The sequence below is a fragment of the Felis catus genome, chromosome E1 (assembly GCF_018350175.1).
Source record: "Felis catus isolate Fca126 chromosome E1, F.catus_Fca126_mat1.0, whole genome shotgun sequence".
NCBI classification, from domain to species: Eukaryota; Metazoa; Chordata; class Mammalia; order Carnivora; family Felidae; genus Felis; species Felis catus.
Window position 1 is genome coordinate 59,982,378 of NC_058381.1, and position 22,991 is coordinate 60,005,368.

Below are 22,991 nucleotides of genomic sequence, written 5' to 3' on the forward strand. Positions count from 1 at the left end.
CACCCCTGCGGCCCCGCGCGGCCTCTCCCCGCGTCTATTCCGTTCTCAAGCCCTCTAAAAGACGTGTCTCAACACTTGACCCCTCTGCGGCCGGGTGTCTCCTCTCCCTCAAGGGCCTCTGCTGGGCTTCCCCCTTGCAGCCCCCCTTCCTGGGCCTCCCCTGGGCCTGCCCCCTGCAGCCCCTCCTTGGCCTCCCCCCTGCAGGCCCCCTTCCTGGGCCTCCCCCCTGCAGGCCCCCTTCCTGGGCCTCCCCCGGGCCTGCCCCCTGCAGCCCCTCCTGGGCCTCCTCTGGGCCTCCCCCCTGCAGGCCCCCTTCCTGGGCCTCCTCCGGGCCTCCCCCCTGCAGCCCCTCCTGGGCCTCCCCTTGGCCTCCCCCCCTGCAGCCCCCCTTCCTGGGCCTCCCCGGGGCCTGCCCCCTGCAGCCCCTCCTGGGCCTGCCTCCACGCTGCAGTCCCGACCTCTCCAAGCTGCCTCCCTTCCCCAGTCCTCCCAAGGATGCCCCCCCTGGGGTCTCCCGCAGGCTCACCCCCAACCCCGGGCTGCTCAGAGCCACCAGAGTCCACCGTAGTGTCCACAGTGGGTCAAGCCAACACCTTCACCTGTATCTTCAACACCATTCCCTGGACTCACACCCAATCCCTGGGAATTTGCCCAGATTCTTTCGACTTCTCCCAGAATGTTCCTTTGCTCCTCACATTCTCTTCTATTTCTGTCACTGCCTCCTTAGTCTGACCCCCAAGGACTCCTGATCAGGACCCCTGAAAACTCTTAACACGCGTATGGCCCCATGTCAGAGCTGCACCTACCCCCAACTCGGCCTCTACCGGGGTGTCCTGGCCCGGGTCGGGCTTTGGCATGACCCACAGCTCCCACACAGGCTCTGCCGGGGGCAGCAGGTGTCCTGGGGCCAGGAGAAGGCATTCCCTCTGCTCAGTGCACGTGGACAGACGTGTCTGCCTCCCGGAGCCCCACCCTCCCCTCCCTTCCCCTCTGCAGATTGGCTCAGCCACGGCAGGGCATCCAGGCCCAGCCAATCAGCCTCCCCGGCCCAGGGAGAGAAGCCAATCAGAGCGTTTGTCGGGGAGCAGGTTCCGGAGGACCCGGACCAGGTGCGCATCTGAGGGGGCGGCCTCAGTCTCCACGTCTCCCCACGCTGGCCCCACGCGGCGGGCCGCCCCTCAGCCCCAGCTGGCTCAAGTTCAGCTTATGTCACCTGCACCGGAAGGCCTGGGGTCACTCCATGGGGGCCGCCAGCGACCCTGTGGATGGTGGTTCGCCACGAAAACCACGTTTTCACACTGTCGTCCCCTGGGTCTGCGCGTCGTGGAACGGCCACCCCAAATGCTACCTCCCCGTTGGAACCTTGCCCGGAAGCCACATCAGGATTCCGGGCGGCTTTCCACCCATGAGAGTATCCCCCCCCAACCTCACCCCCCGCCCCCCCCCCCCCCCCCCCGTCTGTGTGGTCGCCCTCTGGCAGCGGCAGGCCCGCCACGGAGCTTCAGCAGGTGAAGTTCACGGGTGCACTCGCCTGGGGCTGGAGGCAGCGGTCACTGACGCCAGGCGCTTCCGGCAAACTGCGGTGTCGCTGTGCCCCGGAGATCCAGTGATCGGACCCCACCTCATCCCTGCAACCCCTCAGTGGTTTAGAAGCACGAACCTCCGTGTCACACACCTTCAGCCTGAGATGCCCAGACAGGTGCCCGAGCGAAGGTGAGCGATGCGTCGGTTTGTATCAGTCATTCCAGGGGAGACCCTCGAAGGCAGGAACCCAGAATGTATCATAGGAAGTAATAAGTTCCTTAGCTCACTATGGGTTGAACTGTGACCCCCCCCCCAAAATTCATAGATTGCATTCTTACCCCCCAGTACCTGTGAATGCGATCTAATTTGGAAATAGGGTCTTTACAGAGGTAACGCAGACACAGTGAAGTCATTGGAGTGGCCCCTAACCCAGTACGACTGGCACCCTATGAAAAGGGAAAATCTGGACACGGACACGCGCGCAGCAAGGCCGCGTGCCCACGGAGGCAGGGCCCCTGGTGATGCGCCTAAATCCAAAGAGGCCAGCAGACCACCAGCAGCTGGGAGACGGGCCTGGAGCAGACACCGCCCCACACCCCACCCCTACCCCCCCACCCCGCCCAAGCCTCAGAAGGAGCTGGCCCTGCCCACACCTAGACTTCCCGCCTTGGACTGTGGGGCGGTAAGTTTCTGTTGTTTCAGCCGCCAGGTCTGTGGCGGTTTGTCACGGCCGCCGGAGCAGCCGAACACAGTCAGGGTGTGGGCAGCGAGGTGTGCGGTGACAAAACACGGAGGTGTTTCCTGACAGCCGGGTTCTGGGGCCCCAGAGGCAGCTGGAGAGCGGTGTCGCGGGGGAACCACGGGGCGGCTGCTGATTTCTGGCCGCCTGGGCCGATTATGTGTTTAAAACGGCAGGCGAGGTGCTTCCTCAGTTTCAAGGCAGAATCAGAAAATCGGACAATATCAGAGGGCTACTATAAAAGGAGACCGTATTTCTTGCGGCAGGACGGGAAATCACTCCCCAGGCTTCATCCCTGGCTGGTGGAATCACAACACACACTGAATTGTCCACCCGCCAGGTCAGAGCCTGGAGAGGAGGGGGGTGCGGATCGCCCCGCCCCCGGGAAGCCCGGCCTGCAGCAGAGGCGACCCTCCTCCCCATCGGAGGCCACCGGGGCCGCACCCGGGCAGTTACCTGCTAAGGGGAGGCCGGGTCTCCTCGAGACCGTCCCCCAAGAATACCAAGATTCTGCCGACGCCAGCCGGAGGCCACAGGGGCCCGTACAGGTGAGTGTGGCGGCCAGCTCTGCGTGAGCCCGGCCCCCACCGGCCGCTCTCCACACACTCTGGGCCACACCACTTGATCTCATCTGTGACGGGCCTTCCTTGACGGTTTGCTCCTTTCTTGCTGGAAACTTGGACTTTAGCACAGCTGAGCTGCCGGAAGAGGCTTGGTATTTAACACACAGGAAAGACCCCAAGGGCAAGGGCAGATAAGGACTTGGCCTGAGTCTCTCAGGTGTCCCCGAAGCACACTGCCTTGACAGGGGCCCTGAGAAGCCCTTGGGGAGGACCTCGGGCCCTTGAAGAGCTCTCTGCGGGCCAGGAATGACAGTAGAGGCACTGCCATCAAAACCGGTCCCCTGGGACCAGGATTTCCCCTGGGAGCCGGAGGGGCAAGGCCCAGAGGTCAGCTGAGTAGCAGTCATGAGGGACATCTTCGCCACCGGCCAGCTGGTCAGGTGCCCCCGGTCCGAGAACAATGCACAGCCTGGGAGAGCTCGCACCGATTGCTAAGCGGATGATCCACATCGGGAGAAGAGAGATCTGACGCGACGTCCCGAGGGAGAGTCACACCCCTGGCCTGTGCCCTGCCTGAGCCAGGCCCAGAGGGGCGAGCGGGCTCCACCGTGAAGGATTCTCAGTACGTGCTGCAAATCCCCCGCCTTCCCGAGGTGCCCACTCCGTTGTACCCGTTAACTGTCACTGCGGAACAAACCACCCCAAAACTCAACGGCTCGAACGACCACCGTTTTCTGGCTCTTAAACCTGTGTAGGTGGAGTCCACAGAGAAGGCTCAGCGGGCGAGGCCCAGCCCCGCGGGGACAGAAACCTGCCTTTCCGAGACCACAGCGCACCCACGTGGCTGGCGAGGGATGCTGAGTGGCAGCTCCTCTCCCCGCAGGCCAGGCCCCTCGGACTCGGTGGCCGAGTTCCACGAGTGAGCATCCCAAGAGACACTGGCCGTGTCAGTCACGGAGCATCTCTAGAGCCACATGTAAAGGCTCATCGGGGACTCGCTTTCTTTGGCCCACCTGCCGGCGTTTCACCTTTGCCCGCTAGCCCGATGGGGACTTCAGCAGCAGAGCGCTGGAGCGACATCGCTGGGCCAGGCAGAGGAAGGGGCTCCCTCTCTGTCCCAGCTGCTTCTCTCTTCCTGTGGCTGCCAGGGGGCAGCACGCGGGAGGCCCTTCGGTGAGTTTCTCCCCGACCTGTGGCTGCTTCTGGCCGACCTCCTCCAGCCTGTCCCATATCCAGCAAGATTCTCAGCTCCGGTGGGCAGTTTCCGGGCTCCCCTCTACCCCCTAGTGAGTTTCCTGGCCAGTTGGTGGGGGCTCTCCTGCTGACCAACTCTGGCTCTCAGCCTCTGGAAGCTCTCTTTGCCCCAGGCAGGCTGCGTGGTCCCACAACCCTCTCCAGCCAAGGCTGGGACTTACTCTAACAGGCGGCTGGGACACACAGACGCTCGGAGTGCCCGACCACAGGCGTCTCTGGCTAATCAGGGTGTCCAGAACGAAAGAGACGGGCAGCCACCTGGACTGGCACCTGCCTCATGTAACAGGTGACCAAAACCTGACATGACTCACCACAGTGAAGGGCTTTCCCCTGCCCCCCAGTGCCCAGTGGGCCCATGAACAAAGTGGCCATGGCGGCAGGGAGAGAGGCTGGGGCTCACTTGCCCACCACAACTTCTGAGTGCCCAGCCGGTCAGTAGCACTGAACCCCCAAATAGCACCACTCCCTGGGGGTACCATCCAGCCACCTGACAGCGGGTTGGCTAATCAGGACCCCTTCCATCATGAGGCAGAGACTTGTCCCCACTGGAATGGACACTTCCTCTGGATACGGATCTGCCTTCCCGCCTGTAGCGCTTTGGCCAGAGCAGCGCCGGTGTGCACTTGGAGGCTGGCCATCACGGTGCCCGCACAGCACCTGCTTGTGACCCAGGAAGTCATTTCACAGAAGGAAGTGAGGCCCGTGCTATGGGATTGCTCATCTTACTTAGGTGCCCACTGCCCATGAGCCACTGGGCTGGCCCATTGCAGACTCGGGTACAGGACTGATGAAGTTTTGGGGTGATGGGTTCAGAGCTGACTGCCAAGAAAGAATCCTTGAAGACGTCTCTGGTGCAAAAAAAAGTCAATTTAGTAAAGCACACGGGGACAGGGCCCGTGGGTAGAGGGAGCTGTGCTGGGGTTGTGAAGAGTGACTGGTTTAAAAAAAATTTTTTTTTCAACGTTTATTTATTTTTGGGACAGAGAGAGACAGAGCATGAATGGGGAAGGGGCAGAGAGAGAGAGGGAGACACAGAATCGGAAACAGGCTCCAGGCTCTGAGCCATCAGCCCAGAGCCTGACGCTGGGCTCGAACTCACGGACCGTGAGATCGTGACCTGGCTGAAGTCGGACGCTCAACCGACTGCGCCACCCAGGCACCCCAAAGAGTGACTGGTTTATATACTATGGACTTGGCCGAGGTGAAGTCCAAAGGGAAGCTTCCAAAGAGACTTTCATATGCTAAAGACGCACTGATCACTGGAGGCCTAGCTACTGACAAACTAAGGTGGTTTTTCCCTGTAGCAAAGTATTCACTTCACACAGTAGGGAGTTCTGGACTTTAGAAGATTGCCCTTTTTTGTGTGATTGTATTAAGATGTTTATAAACTGATGGAGACCCTTAACAGGTTAACCATTTGTTTTCTGTCTCTGTCCTTTCCTTTGTCCCTGGGCAGCCAGGAGTGCCTGGGAAATAATCACACTCATCCTGCCCTGTGGGGGGGTGAGGGGGGGCGGGGTAATGCTAGCTGGGACCTGGCCCTCCGCGTGCCTTATGCTCCCTCATCAGGATCATCCCGGGAGACTGATCGGGGCTGGGTGCTGTCCTATGAGACCCCGTGTACCCTCCGAACGCCGGAAAGACGCAGGTGGGAACCAGGGATGCAGGGGTCAGTGGCTCCCTGCAAATCCTCTTCAGGGGGTTTACCCCCAACGGCCCGAGGCTTCTGCAGGGTGGTGGGACACAGAACCAGGAGTTGAGACAGCCGTGTTGGGCAAGAGCCACCGGTCGCGGGGCCGCGTGGACATGTGCTGCCCAGGTAGCGTCTCTATGGACACCTGTAAGCCCACAGGTTGTACATAACATCACTAAACGCAGCATTTTGTGGTCGGCACCAGCCAGGGGGCGGGGGGAGACTGTCCACCGGTTACCGGGAAGGATCCCACCTAACCGAGACTGGAACTTTCAGTCTTCGTTTGCAATGCTGGGAGACATTCTGGAAGTGCACGTGAAATGCATCATTTAGGGCTGCCGAGGCCCTGCCCGCAGTATCACCGTGCCATCGTCGCCAAGGCGTGCGGGGGCGGATTCGAACCCGGGGCCCGCCTTCAGCTCGCCCGCACACGTTTCGCCGTCTGCGGCGCCTGGCCCTGCGCGGCCGCCGTAGGGGGCGGGGCCGGAGTACGGAGGCCGGGAGGGCGGCGGCGGGCGGGGCCGCGGGCCGGGGCGCCATGGGTAACCTGTTCGGCCGCAAGAAGCAGAGCCGGGTCACAGAGCAAGACAAGGCCGTCCTGGTGAGAACCCGGCCCCCCGGCGACGGCGGGGAGACTGAGGCAGGGCTGCGGCCCCGGGAGGGCCTGCCCCCGCCGGGCGGGCTTCTCGCAGCCGCGTCGCTGCGCCGGACCGCAGGCTGCCGGCTGCCGGCGACCGGCGCGGGGACTAGACCGGGCCGCGGTTTCGGGGGGCGGCGCCGAGTGTCGCGCTGAGTCGTGGTCACACCTGGTGTCCCGGCGAGCGCGCGCTCGCAGGTGGCAGGTCCCGAGTCCCACGTTCCGGGCCGCCCCGCCGTGTGGCCGGCGCCGGGGCGCCGAGCGAGGGTGATGGGCTCGTCTGCCACCGCCCCACGCCGCTGTTTCCGGGGGAGCTCCGGGAGAAAGCTCGTTTGCGTGGAAAGAATTGTATGATACGTTAAGGGGAAAGGCACGTCCAGAGGAATCCAGTTTTGCAAGGAGAAAAACGTACCAGGAAGGAGGTGGTCCAAAATTTGAGCAGAGTTTACCTTTGCTTGCTTTGCAAAAATTTCTGCAGCAAAAATGCATTAGTTTGTGCTAAGAGAGAAACAAATTCAAATGACAGATTCCCCCCACCCCTTGGCTTCAGAAACCGTGTTATAAACGGTTCTTAACTGAAGTTCCCCACGTGGAGAGGAAACAGGCACGTTTGCCACTAGAGAAAATGTGAGCGGCATTGGGTGTTGAATGGGAAGAGGGGCACGGGCACTAGGGAGGCAGGGCTCAGGCCCTGGCGGAGAGCTGAAGCCCCCAAGGTGATTCTCTTCAAGGAGTCGCCTTTGGGTTTCTCTTCCAGGCTTTTCTACTTGCCAGGGATTGTTTGGTGGGTCCACACTGTAACAACGCGGTTTGCACACAATAAAACAAACTACTGCCTGGTGTGTTCCTAGGATGAAAAGCTGAGCTGAGAAACTCCATGCCCCAGTGTGCTGTCCGTCCTGTGACCCTCCACGGGTACCCCTTATGAAGTTTACAAGGGGGGCAGCCCGGCCACACCTGCTGCGTTTAGCTGTCTTCCACACTTTGTACTCAACCAGCTTGGATAATGGCCCGAAGGGCAGGGGCGGGGCGGGGGCTCAGCTCCTGGGGAGGAACAGCGGCCAGGGCTGAGAAGACTGGGCACGCAGGCTGGCCCCGGTGTGTCTGGGCCGTGGGAGCAGGATAGTGGGTGCCTTGCACTGCAGCCAGGAGAAGGCGTGCAGCCATCGCCCAGCCTGCCCCACAGGCCACCCGGTGCACCGGGCAGGCGCTAGAGAGAACGTGCCGTGGAGGGGCCGTGAGGGGTCCCTGCAGACACGTCTACGCTAGGGCATGACGTCTCACTGTACTGAGTCTTAGAGGTGTGCCTGCCCCTGGCCGTAGTTCAGTCACAGCAGCGGATCCTAAAGATAGAATCGCACGTATGAGAAACGCCCTGTCCTGCAGGCGCTCGCCATAGCGTCATCATTTCAGGTGAAATTTGGAAGAAATGGGAAAGGCCTGAGAAAAGGCAGAATTACCTGACGCGTAAACGGCCGTGCTTCCTCTCCGGGACAGTACGTGGGGGTCCCGGGTGCTTGGCCAGGTCAAGCAAACACTTCACCCAGACAGGCCGTCTGTGTGTCCACTCGGACACGGTGATAAGTGACGAGCAGGGCAGCTGGACACATTAAGGACGCGTCTGAGGCCGGGAGGGGAGGCCCCCAACCCTCGCTGTGGCTGGGTGGGACGGTGGCCCTCTGGTGCACTTCTGGGTCGTCTCGGAACCTCCGAGGCCCTGGTGACGCTCTCCGACCTGCCCCAGGGCAGGCACAGTGATGGTTGTTGCCATCACTTTGAGTGATGTCACTTTCAGAGTGGACACTCCACCTTGGCGCTGCGGACACGTGGGGGGGGTGGTTCAGTGTCTGTGCGGGGGCCACCCTGGCACGGCAGGATGTAAGCGGTGTCCCTGGCCTCTACCCACTGACGCCAGCAGCGGCACCCCCAGTTCCGACGGCCGCAGGTGTCTCCAGATGTGCCCGAGGGGGCAGACTTGTCCCCACAGAGAACTGTGTTGCGGGGGGCGGGGGGGGGGGGGGGGGGGGGGGGGGAGGCGGCTTCCAGGCCGGCCCAGCCAGGTGCGGCCCGGGCACCGTGTGGACCCAGGCCTGCTCTTCCGCAGCAACTGAAGCAACAGCGAGATAAGCTGAAGCAGTACCAGAAGAGGGTCGCCCAACAGCTGGAGAGGGAGCGGGAGATCGCCAGGCAGCTCCTGCGGGACGGGAGGAAGGAGTGAGTGGGGCCCGGGGCAGGCCGGGCGACGGGGCGGACGCCCCCTGTTGGCCGAGAGCAGGGGGGCGGGCGAGGCCAGGGGGGCGGTCGGGGCCCGGCGGCCGGGTCACTGCCCGGGCGCCCTCTGCAGACGTGCCAAGCTGCTGCTCAAGAAGAAGCGGTACCAGGAGCAGCTTCTGGACAAGACCGAGAACCAAATCACCAGCCTGGAAACCATGGTAGGCCGCGCGGGTGGCAGGGAGCTGGGGGGGAAGGGGTGGGGAAGGCAGGCCCCCCGACCGCCCGGTCCGTTCGGCGTCCGCCCCAGGTCCAGAACATTGAGTTCGCCCAGATTGAGATGAAGGTGGTCGAAGGGCTGCAGATCGGGAACGAGTGTCTGAAGAAGATGCACCAGGTAAGGTCCTGGGCGGCAGAGAGGACGGAGCTCCGCGCGCGCGCGCGCGCGCGCCCGCGCGCGGGACGAGGGAGGCGGGGCTCGGTCCTGAGGCCACGCCTGTGCCCGGGCCATCGGCGAAGAGGCGTCTCTGCTGGCTGGGAGCGTGGGCGAGCCCGTGGCTCTCGGGAGAGGGCGCCCGTGTCGGTGGCAAGACCAGCTCGGGGTGTTGACCCGAGAACGGGGTGACGGGCACCGACGACAAAGTGGGTCCACGCGCTCAGGTGAGGGTCCGGTGAGGGTGCGTGAGGGGTGTGTGAACTAACTGGAGGGCTTCCCGGAGGAGGTTAGCACGGCCTCACCACAGGAAGCGGCCCGGGGGTGGGTGGCCAAAGAAGAGGTGAGGCCCGGAGAGACCCTGGGCCACCGGAGAGGTGACCGGCGGATGGCTCTGCAGCTGCCCGGCTGTCCGCGGTGTGCCCCTGCCCCACAAGTCAGCGTGCTGCTTCGAACCCAGAGGGAATCGAGTCAAGTTTTACTTATTTTTACCTGCACCTGCGCGGATTGGTCGGGGAGCCCGAGGGTCTGGGGCAACGGGCCGGCGGAAGTCTGGGCGGTGCGGTCAGGGCTTCTGAAAAGACAGGTCCAACGGCCCCGGAGCCCCCGTGGGCGGGCCCAGCCTACGGCAAAAACGACCAGAGCCACGTGGCGTCGGCTCCGCCCGGCTTGCGCCCTGCCGCTCCAGGTGGCCGTAACGCAAGGGGCTGTTACACGCCTCGCTGACCAGAGTCCCGACCGACTAGGTGATGTCCTTAGAAGAAGTGGAGCGGATACTGGAGGAGACCCAGGAGGCCGTGGAGTACCAGCGGGTAGGTGTTGCTGGGCCAGCGGGGACCACCTTCCTCCTGCCCCCGCCACCTGCACGAACCCCCAGCCACCCTCCAGAGCCATGACTTCTGTGCTTCTGGTACTCACCTCCTCTCAAGTGAGGGGGGCCTGGAGCGACGGGCTGTCTCCTTCCTCCACAAGGGGCCGCTGCACCCTCTGCCCCAGCCTGGCCACGGTCCTCCCCTCCCCTCCTCCCTTTACAGCAAATAGATGAGCTGCTGTCAGGAAGCTTCACTCAGGAGGATGAAGACACCATCCTGGAGGAGCTGAACGCAATCACCCAGGTGAGAGGACCCCCCGCACTGAGCACGGTCTCCCAGGTGACAGAACACCCCAGGACTGAGCATGATCACCCAGGTGAGAGGAGTCCCGGGACTGAGCGCAGTCACTCAGGTGACAGGACCCCCAGGACCGAGCATGATCACTCAGGTGACAGGACCCCCAGGACTGAGCACGATCACTCAGGTGACAGGACTCGCAGAAGGTCTCTGCCCCGTGTGATCATTGGCCTTGGAGAGGCACCTTTATTGGGCTTTACAGGAGCACACAATCCTGGCTTTGCAAGTGGTGTTCCCTCCTAAAACAAGTCGAATTTGTGTTAAACTGAGGTGGTTCTTATCTGCCCGGTGACAGCAGGGAGAGCCCGGCCTGGAGAGAACATTCCCCGGGTTGTCCCCCCGAGAGTGTTGCAGGCGGCTGAGCAGGCAGTGCCCGTCTGGCAACCTCTCACCCGCCGTGGCCAGGTCCCTCCCTGCGGAGCCCCGGGCCCGCCTCCCTCTACCAGGTGGCCTTGCCACACGCAGGCCCCGTGGTGTGTGTCTGCTCCCCGATGGGGACGCCTCCGTCGCTGGGCCATGGCTTCGGGATGCCCCCAGCCTGTGCCCACCAGCCTGCCACTCCCTGCACCTGCCGGACGAGTTAGTGTCCCTGCTCTCTGCCCTCCGGTGTCCCACGTGCACCTGCCTCCTGACGTCCTTCCTCCCGAGGACCCAGGTGCCCCCTAAGCAGCCAGGGAAGCCAGCTGGGAGGTGAACTGCCATGTGTTGTCCGAGAGGCAGCCCAGCGCCCCTGGGCCGGCCACGCTGCCACAGAGCCGCCCCTTCCACCCGGGTGGGCACAGGGTTCAAAGCCCCCGGCCCCGCATGGCCAGAGTGTGACCCGGGATCTCTAGGGAAGCCCCAAGTGAGTCAAGTCTCAGATGCCGGAGACCGAGGAGGAGGCGCTCTGGAGCTTTGCACAGCCGGGCTCTTGTTTGGATGGTCTCACCGCCTCTCCCTCTGCCTCTTGCAGGAGCAGCTAGACCTCCCCGAGGTTCCGTCAGAGCCTCTCCCCGAGAAGAAACCAGGTACGCTTCTTGTTCTGTCCTGCGGAGGACCAGTGTTCTAGAACGAAGTGAAATGCCCCGGCCACAGGGTCCCGCCCTTCCGCTCGGTGGAAGTTGGTTCCTGCCTCCCCAGCTGGGTGGGTGAGGGGCACAGGCCTGCTTGGGGGTCGGGCCCGGTTTCTGGCGGGGAGGGGGGAGCCTTGAAAAGGGCGAACCCCTTCAGAGAGGCGTGTCCCGCAGGCAGAGCTGGGGAAAGGCCGGGTCCACCCCAGAACCAGCCACCCTCTACGTAGCACAGCCCTGTGGCCCTGCGCCCCCCCCCCCGGGGCCCCGGTGGCTGGTGGGCCCTCCGCGTTTCTTTCTGCCCCTCCCCGTCCCTCCTCCTCGCAGGGCTCCCGAGTGCTTGCGACGGGCTGCTGCGGTCGAGGTCCCCACCCTCAGCCCCGCACACAGCCCTGGGACCTGGCTGCTTGCCGCCTTCCTTCTCCTCTGGGAGTTTCTGCCCGTGGGGTCTTCTGCACCCGACAAACACCTCTTTCTTTCCTCTACAGAAAAAGCCCCCACCAAGGCCAGGCCCCAGCAGGTGGACATGGTTGCAGCCTCATAACGTGGCCTCCTCGGCCTGGGACTGGCGGGGACTCCCCAGAGACTGGGGCCCACAGAGTTTGGTGCGCGGCCCGACCTGACGGGCTCCCAGGAGGCCGGCGCCAGGCCAGGCCGGCCGGGTGCTGACGAAGCAGAGTGTGGCGCGCACAGGGCCAGACGCCAGGCTGACTCCGCAGAGCGTTTCCCTGGCGCCGCAGGCTCGCTCTCCTCTCTGGATTCAATGGCAACATTCACACCCTCCGGCCAAACAGCTTCTGAGGCTGTGGTTCCCACGCGGCCACAGGCAGGCCCGTCGCTCCTGGTGCCGGCCACACTCCCGTCCCCGGCCCCTCGAGGCTCCACCGGCCACCTTCTCCCCAGCTCCCTCTCTTTGGAAGGCGCGTCAAACCTAGCTGCTTTCCCTTCCCTTTTTCACTTCCTGCTGCTCCTGCCAGCTGGCGGGCAGCTTCCTGACCTGCCCGGTTTCCGTGTCGGTTCGGGGGCGGAAAGCTCCCCTCTTCTGTGTCGGCGTTTGGGGGTGTTGGACCAGAAGGGGCGCATCCCTGCTGGACTGACGGCTGCGGGAGCCCCGACCGAGCTCCTTCACCTGGGGGCCTGTGTGCAGAGGCTCGGCCCGCTGCAAAGGGATGTTCCCGGAGAGCCAGAGGCCTTGCTGGGGTTCCCGGAGGTGCTGACGGGCCTGCTCTGGTGGGCGTGGCCCCCATTGTCTGGGACTCCGCGCAGCTTGGGCTCAGGAACCTGCCAGAGACCCGGGGCTCTGCGACCCGCCACCCCTGAGCCGTCAGCCGCCGGACACGCGCTTGGAGGCTGGAAACGGCTTCCCTAGTTAACGGTTCGTTTTGGTATCGGACAATCCTGACAACGTTTCACTCCCAACTAGGAGGGAGCCCCAAACGGGTCAGCCCCGTATTAAAATTGATGCCTGCATGGTCTCTGGCCTCATGGAGTGGGGTCTGTGGGAGTACCTGGGTGGGTTAAAGTGTGGCTCCTCTCCTCTAGGGTCCCTGGAACACGGCCCCCTGACCCTCACAGGGATTCACTCGAGAGCACCTGCCTGGGGGCTGGGGACACAGGGACAGGTGGAGGCCTTCACTGTGCCAGGCTGTGGGCAGAAGGCAGGCCGGGGCTCCAGCACTGGGGGTGCCCTGTGCTCCGGCCACCACCTCCGGGCAGCTGCCTGTAGAAGGGACACTGGCGGCCTCATTCCCCAGGGTCAAGCTCAGGCCCCTCAAAGTGAAGGAGGGCGGTCGGTTGGGCAGCTCCAGGAGGGGGCTGGTTTAGAGTCCCGGTACCCAGGTGGGAAGCCACAGGCAACGGCAAGGAATAGATGGGGGTGTCCCACGTAAGGGGCTTCCCTGCCCTTCACAGAGGGCTCAGTGATGGGATGCAGGCAAGTTGCCGGGGGGTTGGCAGGAGTTTCAGGTGTAATGCACGCCTCGGCCAGGAGGGGGCTCTCTGCCAATTGGGGGGATTTGGCAGGAAACTGGCATTGCCATTCCCAGTCTGGCTGCAGGGTCCTACCCATTTGTTTTTGGTGACACGGCCACCTGTCCCCAAGACCGCACAAGGGTCCTGAGGGCAGTTCTGATAGACAAGGAGGAGCAGGCTGCCTTTCCATCCGGCGATCCTGTCCCACTGCAGCTGCCAGTCTGAGGGCGTGGAGGGAACGGATGGCCTGGTGGGGGGAGACACAGACTCCCACCAGCGGGGTGGACCCCTTTCCTTTCCCTCTGCTCTCCAGGACCCCAGAGCTCGGGCTTGTCTGTGAAGCCTGACCTTTCCAGTGCACAGACTGGCCTCCCTGATGGTCTCACCACTGGGGCTGCCTAGTGGGATGTCAGGGCTCTGACTGCCCTCCTGGCGAACGCCTGGACAGCCTGCCCAGGTCTGCTGGCCCCCCTGCCCGGGCACCCCCCGCTCCCTGGGATGGGACACAGCCACCGTCCCACAGCAGCGCGGGCAAGGGGCACCTTCCTCTCCTGAAACAACCTAGAAATCGGAGAGGAGGGACCTTGTCCTCTCTCACTGTCTGAGAAGTTCGATCCTGCCTACCACTCAATCACCCTCTTTCTTTTTACACGTTTATCTTGTTCACCAAGGGAGGTTTTGCCCCCAAACCCCACGTGACCTTGAGCTGCCTCCTGGGCTCTGGCCTCGGAGGTTGCCAGCCCCCTGTGTGTGTGCATATAAGGGTCGAGGGTGGCCCCCCCTTGATAGGATGAGACCCACATTGATCCTGCCCTGGTCCTAAAACACCAGCCCCGTGAGCCTGACCCAACTCCGTTCTAATCTAAGGACAGAGGACCCACGAATGTTACAGACAATGTTGAGTTCCAGCCCTGGTGGCCGAGCTGGTTTCCTACCCAAGATCAGTGGGCGCTGGGAAAACAGGTGGGAGAGGCTTATGGGGGACAGGACAGGGTGCCATCTGGCCAGAGAAGACTGCCTGGGCAGCTGGCATGTGCCTGGGATAAGAATGGGTGGGCAGGGAGGAAAGGACCAGGCACTGGGACCACTTCAATTGGATGCGCGTTTGTCCCCAGTACAGGCAGCAGGGGAAGTAGATAAAAGCAGAGAATGGGGGGCTGGGGTGGGGGCATCCAGTGTGGGATGGGGGGTGCCTGGGATGGATGAGGGCACCCTGGCCCGGCTGTGTGCCCTGCCCTGGGGAGGCATTCGCCTCATCCCCACCTATGGCCACCTGTAGGGTCTCCCTGCAACCCTGCCCATCCCACAGGGAGAGTTTGGGACATGGGGCAGAGGGTCAGGCATCGTGACAACACGGGCTTCTGGTGGTGCCAGCTCCTCTCCGTCGTCACTCATCAGCTGCGCCCCAAGCTCGGGACGGAGACCTTGCCGCCCCGTCCGTGTCTGCATGCACAAGAACCCTGGGAGCACTGGCCGCTGGAGGCCGGCAGGACCTGTGGTCTGAACCAGCCAGGTTAACAGGCTGCTAAAACAAAGCTCCACGTTCCCCAGAGGACTGACCCGGAGTCTACACAACATGGCAGCCAAGGTACCGAGTTTACAACCCCAAGTCACTCTACGTACAAAGAATTATGGGAACGTGAGCACTTTCCAAGGGAAGGACAATCAACAGATGCCAGCTCTGAAATCCAGGTGGTGGAATTATCAGAAGAACGTGTGAAAGCAATTATCATAACTATGTCACAGAAGGTAAAGTTGAACACGCTGGAAACAGATGGAAAGATCTCAGCTGAGGAGCAGGGAGTATACAAAAGAACAAAATGCAAATTTCAGAACCGAGAAATCTAAACAATTACTCAACAGCCTCTAGAGCAGATAGGAGGCATCCGAGGGACGATGGGGCCAGAAGATGGGCCAACAGAAACCATCCAGTCTGGAGAAGAGACGCAAGTTTGGGGGCAGGCCTGCCCCTCGGGGACATGTGTGACAAGATCAGGCAGTCCAACATCGTGTTAGACCCCAAGAGAGAGAGAAGAAACAGGGCAGGGAAGACAACGTTTTGAAGAAAGACGGGCTGAAAATTTCTCACGTTTAGGGAAAGACTAATGTCCAGATTCAGGAAACGCAGCGACCCCCAAACAGGGAGAATCCAAAGAAACCCATGTCTGGACAGGTCATAATTAAACTGCTAAAGGCAAAGAAAGACATCTGGAAGTTGATGGGGAGTAATGAAGCCTGAATGGAGGAGTGACCATCTGAGTGGCCACGGGCTTCTGATCAGAAACCACGGAGGCCGGGAGATGGGGAAACGGGATCTTGAAAGTGCCGGAAAACAAGAAGAGAGTTCATGCTGGGGGAGGGGAGGGAAAATGAAGCCACTCTTAGGCGAAGGGAAGTAACACCCGGTCGTGCAGACCTGACCTGAAGGAAATCCTGGAGACCGTGTCCAGGCTGCCGGGCAGGGATGCCAGCTGGGGACGTGTGTCTTCAGGGATGGAGGAAAAACAACAGAAATGGTCGATAGCTAATAGAAAAGATAATTTTCCCTTTTACGTTTTCGAAGATACATGTGACCGTTGAAAGCAACACTTAGAACGCAGGTGGGATTTTTCAGCCCCCGTGAACGCAGGACAACCGTGCCACGAGGGTGGGGGCGAGGCCTCCACAGCGCAGCCCAAATCGGCTGCGGGAGGGGTGGCAGGCATGTGGAAATCTCTAGTGCAGCCAGTTAAAGTGCAGAGATCCAGCCCCAGAGTCAGGAGGTAAAGTGGGATACTAAGGTTTCCAAATAATCCGACAGGAGGCAGGAGAGGGGAGGACCTAGGGGCCCACACAACAATAAAGCGGGGAATCTAAATTCAGTTCTTAACTCCATTAAACATCACCAGTGCAAACACACCGATTGCAGACAGACTGACAAACTGGAATTAGGAGCAACAACAAAGTGCCTGGCTCTGTGCTGTGAGAAGCCCACTTTACATATAAAGGCGGGTGAGAAAAAGATAGGGAAGTGCACCTGGGAAGCACCAAAGGGAAGGTAGAATGGTTACGTCACCAGCCCGGCGACCGGCGACCCTGTGTATTTCAGAAGGAGACAGGGCGGGGGAGGGGGAAGGTTACGTGATCAAAGAAGGCCTAACGATCCCAAATGAGTACCCACGGAAGGGCAGCCTCAGCGCGCGAGAAGCAAAGCCTGGCAGAACTGAAGCACCGACAGTCCCTTGGAGGGTAGGCGCCCATCCTGTGAGGAGACACGGTCCTCCAGGCCAGACCCCGGCCGGGCTGGAGCCGCCAGCAGCAGAGCGCACTGGTCAAGCGCACGCGGACGCCCGCCAGCACCGCCAGGCTCTGTGCCCGGCAGTAAAACCCAAATAAACTTAAAAAAAAAATTGAAATCCTACACAGCATGCTCCCAGACCACGACGTAATGACTGGAAACCAGTGACACATCTCGGGAAGACCCACAGATATTAAATAACGAATGGGTTAGAGAGGAATTCACAAGGGGAATGAGAAAGTATTTTGAATCGAATGAAAGTGAAGACATTAACGTTTATGGGTTGTAGCTAAAGCAGTGCTTTCCTCTAAGGGAAATTCACAATACTAAACGCTTATATCTTTTTTAAGAAGAGAAAAGTTTTGGGGCGCCTGGGTGGCTCAGTCAGCTAAGCGTCCGACTCTTGATATCAGCTCAGGGCATGATCTCACGGTCCCTGAGATCAAGCCCTTCATTGGGCTCTGTGTGTGCATGCGCGCGCGCTCTCTCTCTCTCTCTTCCCCTCTCTCCCTCCCTCTCTCTCTCACACAATAAATAAATTAAAACAAAAAGGAAAGTTTCTAAGGCACCTGCGTGTCTCAGTTGACTAAGCATCTGACGTTGGCTCCAGTCATGCTCTCACGGTTCGTGGGTTCGAGCCCCTTGTTGGGCTCTGTGCTGACAGCTCAGAACCTGGAGTTGCTTCCGATTCTGTGTCTTCCTCTCTCTGCCCCTCCCCCTCTCACGCTCTGTCCCTCTCAAAAATAAGTAAACATTAAAAAAAAATTCTTTTAAGGAAAGGTTTCTAATCAATGAGCTAAACTTTTACTTAAATTAATTAGGAAAAAAGCAAATTAAATCCAAAGTAATCAGAACAAAGGAAATGATAGCAGACATCAAGGAAAACAAAAACATTAAAGAAGAATCACTGACAGCAAAAAGCGGTTATTATGAAACTCAGTCAGTTTGATAAACCCTGAGCCAGACTGACCAGGACAAAGGAGACCCAAGTGACAACATCAGGAATGAAAGGGAACATCACTTTAGACCCTAGAAACATTAAAAGGACATTGAAGAAATATTACAATTTTGTGCCTGTAAATTTATCAATCTAGAAGAAACGGGCCAATCCCTGGAAAGCCACACACTGCCCGGTGCACTCAAGGCCACACTGAGGGACCACACAGTCCTATCTACTGAGGAAATTAGGTCCTGGCAGATACGGAAGGAAGACATCAGAGCAATTCTGCACAGACTTGGGGAAAGCAGGCGACGGGGGCTTCCCAATGTGCTCAGCAGAGTGTTAGCAAACTGAATCCAGGAATGTGTAAGAAGGGGTCTTTATCCTGGAGTAACCTGTTTATTCTGGGACAAATCCAATGTGGTTTATCCTGGAAATGTACGGTAGGTGCAGCACATAAATATCAATCGCTGTAATTCACAATGTCAACAGACTGAAGAAGAAAATCTGACATCTCAGTAGATGCAGGAATAGCATTTGACAAAATCCAACACCTATGATTTTTTTAAAAACGAGCCAACTAGGAAAAAAGGGAATTTCTTTATAAAAGGCATCTGCAGGGGCGCCTGGGTGGCTCAGTTGGTTAAGCGTCCGACTTTCGGCTCAGGTCATGGTCTGGCGGTTCGTGAATTTGAGCCCTGAGTCGGGCTCTGTGCTGACAGCTCAGAGCCTGGAGGCTGCTTCCGATCCTGTGTCTCCCTCTCTCTCTGCCCCTCCCCCGTTCATGCTCTGTCTCTCTTTCTCTCTCAAAAATAAATAAACATTAGGGGCGCCTGGGTGGCTCAGTCAGTTGAGCGTCCAACTTCGGCTCAGGTCACAATCTCACGGCTCGTGAGTTCGAGCCCCGGGTCAGGTTCTGTGCCGACAGCTCGGAGCCTGGAGCCTGCTTCGGATTCTGTGTCTCCCTCTCTCTCTGCGACAGGCATCTGCGACACCCTGCAGCTAACAGCAGGCTTAATGGCAAAGGGCTGAATGCTATTCCCCCATAAGATCAGGAGCCAGGCAAGGGGACTTCTCTGACCACTTCTGTTCAACATCACGTTGAGGGTCCTAATCAGTATAATCAAGAGAGAAATAAAATGCACATGTGCTAGGAAGGACGAAAGGAAACTTTCTAGTTGTGGCGACATGTCTATTTCCATTCACGAGCCATGAACACCTGGCGGCCGAGATTGAAACTTTAAACGTGGGAAAGAGACTTCCACTGCCCAGGGGGATGTGGTAGACCACTCCCGTGCTGAGAACGGAACAAACGACAAAATCCCGCTCTCATCCTGTCGGAGGGGGCCTCTCCGGGCACCCGTCTGGAGACCTTGCCTGTGCCTGCTTTGCGAAATTAAGCCGATGCACAGGCCTTTCGGTATTGGCAGCTCTTTATGGGGGCGGGTGAGGGACCTTCAGGCGGGCCCCCCTCTGACACACAGACTTCGAAGGGCTGGCCGCACTGAGGAAGAAAAGGGCTTCTGATGGTTTCCACAGTTTAACAACAAGTGCACACACACGTCCCCAAGTGTGATCTTTTGGGCCGTGTGTGGCGCCCAGAGAGCGGACGGGAGAGGGGTCCAGGCGTCGGCAGCTGGCACCACGGGCGTCAGGTCCCCTTCCCGGGTCGGGTCCGTCACCGTGGGGAGCCGGGCCAGATGGCGTGCCAGAGGGCGGGGAGGCTGAGCCTCGGACGGGAGCAGTCTGGGAGGCAGGGAGGGCCGCGGCACAGCTCAGCAGTGACCCTGGGTCAGGGGCGCATTCCCGACCCTGGGCCACTGTTTGATGGACCGGGTGGCCACTGCCAGCGTTCTCTCTCCGGGTCTCCTGGGGACCCTGTCACCCACCTGACCTTTGGACAAGGCCCATTTCTCCCCAAGTCTGAGGCTCTTGACCGCCAGGACTGACAGGTGCGGCGTCCCAGTGCCCTGGTGGGGAAGGTCTCGTGGCCCCGGGAAAGCCACTCCGGGGTGCGGGCCTCAGTGTGACAGGGCTGAAGGCTGGTCCCACCCCACCTGTCCTGTGGGCTGGTGGTCAGATGCCTCGGGTGCGTTGCTCGAGCCCGGCTCCCTGGCTCCCGGCCACCCCCTGGCAGCACGGTCCTGCCAGGGCCGCAGATGGTCTGGGCTCCCACCCAAGGCGTCTGCAGGCAACAGGTCAGGACTCCATTCACTCTGCATGTCTGAGAGCAGCTGCCCTATTTCCACACTCAGAGTGCTGGGCAGAAGGTCTGCAGGGCCTCACAAACATCTCAGGTACCAGGACGGCTCGGGACCCTCAGCTCACACACACCACCCTCATCAGGCCGAGGGGCTTCATCTTGATGGCACACAGGAAGTGCTCAGCTCATAGAGGGGCCCGTGGTCCCTGCTGCTTCTGGGACCCAGCCTGGGCTGGAAGTGCACCTGACTGGGCCCAGGGAGTCCCCTAGTGAGCTGGGAGAACCGAGATTTGGTCAAAAGCCTCTGAGAGGAGCTGGCTGGCCTCCGATGGTCGCCTCCCTGATGGGGTTCTGAAGTGAAGCCACGGAACTCTGGAGAAGTCTGGTTCCTTCAAGAAAGGTGCTAGACACATGAAAAGATGCTCAATGTCATGAGGCATCAGGCAAATGCAAATCAAAGCCACAGCGGGACGCCACTTCACGTCCACCACGGGGGGCCAGCATCAAAGAACAAATAACAGAGAGTTGCCGAGGACGAGGACGCGGAGAGAACAGAGATCGGAGAGATCGGGGCTGCGAGATCGCGAGTCACTGGGAAAAACAGCCCGGTGGTTCCTCAAAAAGCTAAACAAAAACTCACCAGCAATTCCAGCCCTAGATTCACACACCACGGAACTGAAAACCTGCACACGCATGCACGTTCACAGCCCCCCGAAGGTGGAAACCATCAACGACGCACCCCTGGCCCACGGAGAAGCAAAACGCGGTGGAAGAGGGCTCAGCCGTTTGTGGAAAGGGGTGAGAGCGGACACCTGCCGCGACACGGATGGACCTCCGAGCCATAAGCCACACGCACGCCACGGGATTCCAGGGATAGGAGGTGTCCAGGACAGGCAAACAGACGCAGATGCCGGACGCTGGCCAGAGGAGCAGGGACGGACCGCGGGTGGGGATGGGGCTCCCATTGGGCTGACGAGATGCTCGGAACTGGATCGAGGTGGTGGTTTGCACAGCACTGTGAATGCCCTATGTGCCTCTAACGTGGACTGCATTGTGTACCTTAAGCGAATTTATTTTGTCATGTGACTTCTACCTCAATCTTGAAACGAAATGTCACAGGGCTCTTGGACAGCACAGGTTACAGCCAGCAATTTTCGTGGCACAGCCTAACTTGCCAGGGGAGACCACACCACCCACCACGCGTCCCCTCCGCAGGCTCCAGGCAGCGTCTGCGCCACACTGAGCGGCCTCTCTCAAACGCGTGACCTCTCCTTCCTCGCTGGGCCGCGGGGCGGGGGGCACTCCAGGGAGGTCTGTGGCTTGGCCGGGCCTCAGACCGGAGCCCTGCAGCCACCGCCTGAGCCTGCGGCGACCGCCCCGTCCCTGACCCCGTCCTGTCCACGCCCTGCAGCCCGTTCCCGCCCCCCGCCCCGGCTGTCCTCGAGGACCCTCTGCACGGCCTGGCCCCGCCCCGCCCGGCCGCGCCCCACCCACCCGGCCCCGCCCTGCACCGCCCCACCCGGCCCCGTCCCACCAACCCGACCCCGCCCTACCCGGCCCTGCCCTACACCGTCTTACCCGGCCCCGCCCCGCCCGCCCGTCCTCGCCCCACCCACCCGGCCCCGACCTGCCACGCCCTACCCGGCCACGCCCCATCCACTCGGTCCCGCCCCACCCACCCGGCCCGACCTCCCACGCCCTACCCGGCCACGCACCATCCCTCGGCCCCGCCCCACCCGGCCCCGCCCTGCACGGTCCTACCCGGCCCCGCCCCGCCCCGTCCTACCCGGCCCCGCCCCACCCGCCCGGTCACACCCTGCCGGGCCCGGCCCAGCGTCAGCGTCACTTTCTGGACTGACCACCAGGTGGCAGCGAAGGCTCCTCGATGTGGAGTCCCGGCCCCGACGCCCCGCCGGCAGCCCAGGCAGGGGCCCAGCTCCCGCAGCCAGAGCTCCACACAGGCTGCCCCGCGCCTGCACCCTCAGCCCTCTGCGCCTACCTCAGCCGACACGCGGGTGCCTGTCCAGAGAACACCGCGGGGCCGCCCTGAGGCTGACGCTCCCGTCCGGGCCGCCTGCACGTTACCAGCTCCGCGTCCCAGCGACGTGCCTCTGATGGAGCCTGTGTCCCGTCTGCAAGTCTCGACCCTCACTCTCCTCATGCAGAACCGAACCATGAAGGAAAACTGCAACTAAACGCACCACCGCCAGCCCCAGGGGCTCGGAGAACCGGGGCCCGAGGCTGCGCAAGGGGCTGCTGGATCCCGGGGTGCAGAGAAAACCCCCAAACCCGGCTGTGAACTGACAGTGACACCCGGCAAAAGTCACAAGGCTGGACCGGGGGTTAAATGTCACGCGGAGCCAAGTTTTCCAGGACCCTCTGTAGAGATAATATGTTTCTTCCAACTTGGGAGAGAAAAACAGAAAAAAGCCTGATGGGATAGATAATATTCTCAAGCTTGACACTAAAATAATTTTTCTCAAAATCACATTACTTTCTGGCCAGACCTGCCAGGGAAGCTGAAACCCTCCACACTTCCTTGGGATATGAAAGCTGGCGGCGGTTTTCAGCTGTTCCCGCAAGTGCCCAACTCTGGCTGCAAGAGGAGCCCCTCGGGGGCCCCAGCTGCCCCCGCACCAACTCCAGCCTGTGTCCTGGCCCGGCTGCTGAAGGGACTGGCCCAGCGTCCCCAGCCCGCTGCCCACCGAGCCCCGGCCAGGGGCCAGGTGCTTCTGTGGCTTCCGAACACCATGTCCCACACAGGTGTCCACCCGCACACCCCTCGGCCAGCTCTACCTTCTGCCTGTCTGGTTCTATCACACTTATTCTAGCACATTCTAGGGCAAGCTACAGGAAGAGGTAACGGTTCTTATGTGCTACCCAGGAGGACAGGATTTCACATCTCTCGCGTGCCCGTCACCCCCCTCCGGCTGGGCCTGTGGGTCACCCTGCCGGTGCAACAAAGCTGTCCCGCTGTCCAGCACATGCACACGGCCCAGCAGCGTGGGGACACAGCGGGTTCGCCCCCTGGACGTCCTGGGTTCCCAACCATGTGAGAAGGGGGCTGGCCTGACCGCCAGGAAGAGCAGCGTCGAAGCCAGCCACCTGGTCCCTGTGCCACCTCCAGGGGGACACGCCTGGCCCAGGGGAGGAGCCACCCCAGGCAGGGAGTCTGGAGGGCGGCTGGAGTCGGGCATCAGGGACACGCCGGGCAGCTCTTACGGGACGACCCCGGCCAGTGGAGCAGACTCCTGTGCGCACGCCGTCAGGGAGACCTGCAGGCCCAGCCCGAGTGGGCTTTAACGCACCCCCCGCCCCCGGGTGGGTT

At 61.1% G+C, this 22,991-nt stretch overlaps 2 protein-coding genes across 2 annotated transcripts; both read left to right on the forward strand.

Annotated features, from left to right (window-relative positions):
* The first annotated feature begins 6,270 nt into the window (after positions 1-6,270).
* CHMP6 (charged multivesicular body protein 6) lies at positions 6,271-12,747 on the forward strand. The gene is made up of 8 exons (XM_023244291.2): positions 6,271-6,374; positions 8,515-8,624; positions 8,755-8,842; positions 8,932-9,018; positions 9,801-9,866; positions 10,089-10,169; positions 11,176-11,230; positions 11,761-12,747. Exons 1-8 carry the CDS (start codon positions 6,312-6,314, stop codon positions 11,814-11,816), a joined length of 606 nt encoding a protein of 201 aa, XP_023100059.1. The 5' UTR covers positions 6,271-6,311; the 3' UTR covers positions 11,817-12,747.
* Positions 12,036-21,858, forward strand: LOC123381843 (vegetative cell wall protein gp1-like). The gene is made up of 2 exons (XM_045044185.1): positions 12,036-12,502; positions 21,075-21,858. The coding sequence occupies exons 1-2, from the start codon at positions 12,036-12,038 to the stop codon at positions 21,856-21,858; spliced, it is 1,251 nt and encodes a 416-aa protein (XP_044900120.1).
* The last annotated feature ends 1,133 nt before the right edge of the window (positions 21,859-22,991 follow it).

Coding starts and splice junctions, on each gene's coding strand:
- LOC123381843 (XM_045044185.1), top strand. CDS start 12,036: ATGGCAACATTCACACCCTCCGGCCAAACAGCTTCTGAGGCTGTGGTT. Junction 12,503..21,074: donor GTGCTGACGGGCCTGCTCTG/GTGGGCGTGGCC, acceptor CACGCCCTGCAG/CCCGTTCCCGCCCCCCGCCC.
- CHMP6 (XM_023244291.2), top strand. CDS start 6,312: ATGGGTAACCTGTTCGGCCGCAAGAAGCAGAGCCGGGTCACAGAGCAA. Junction 9,019..9,800: donor GTCTGAAGAAGATGCACCAG/GTAAGGTCCTGG, acceptor CCGACCGACTAG/GTGATGTCCTTAGAAGAAGT. Junction 11,231..11,760: donor TCTCCCCGAGAAGAAACCAG/GTACGCTTCTTG, acceptor TTTCCTCTACAG/AAAAAGCCCCCACCAAGGCC.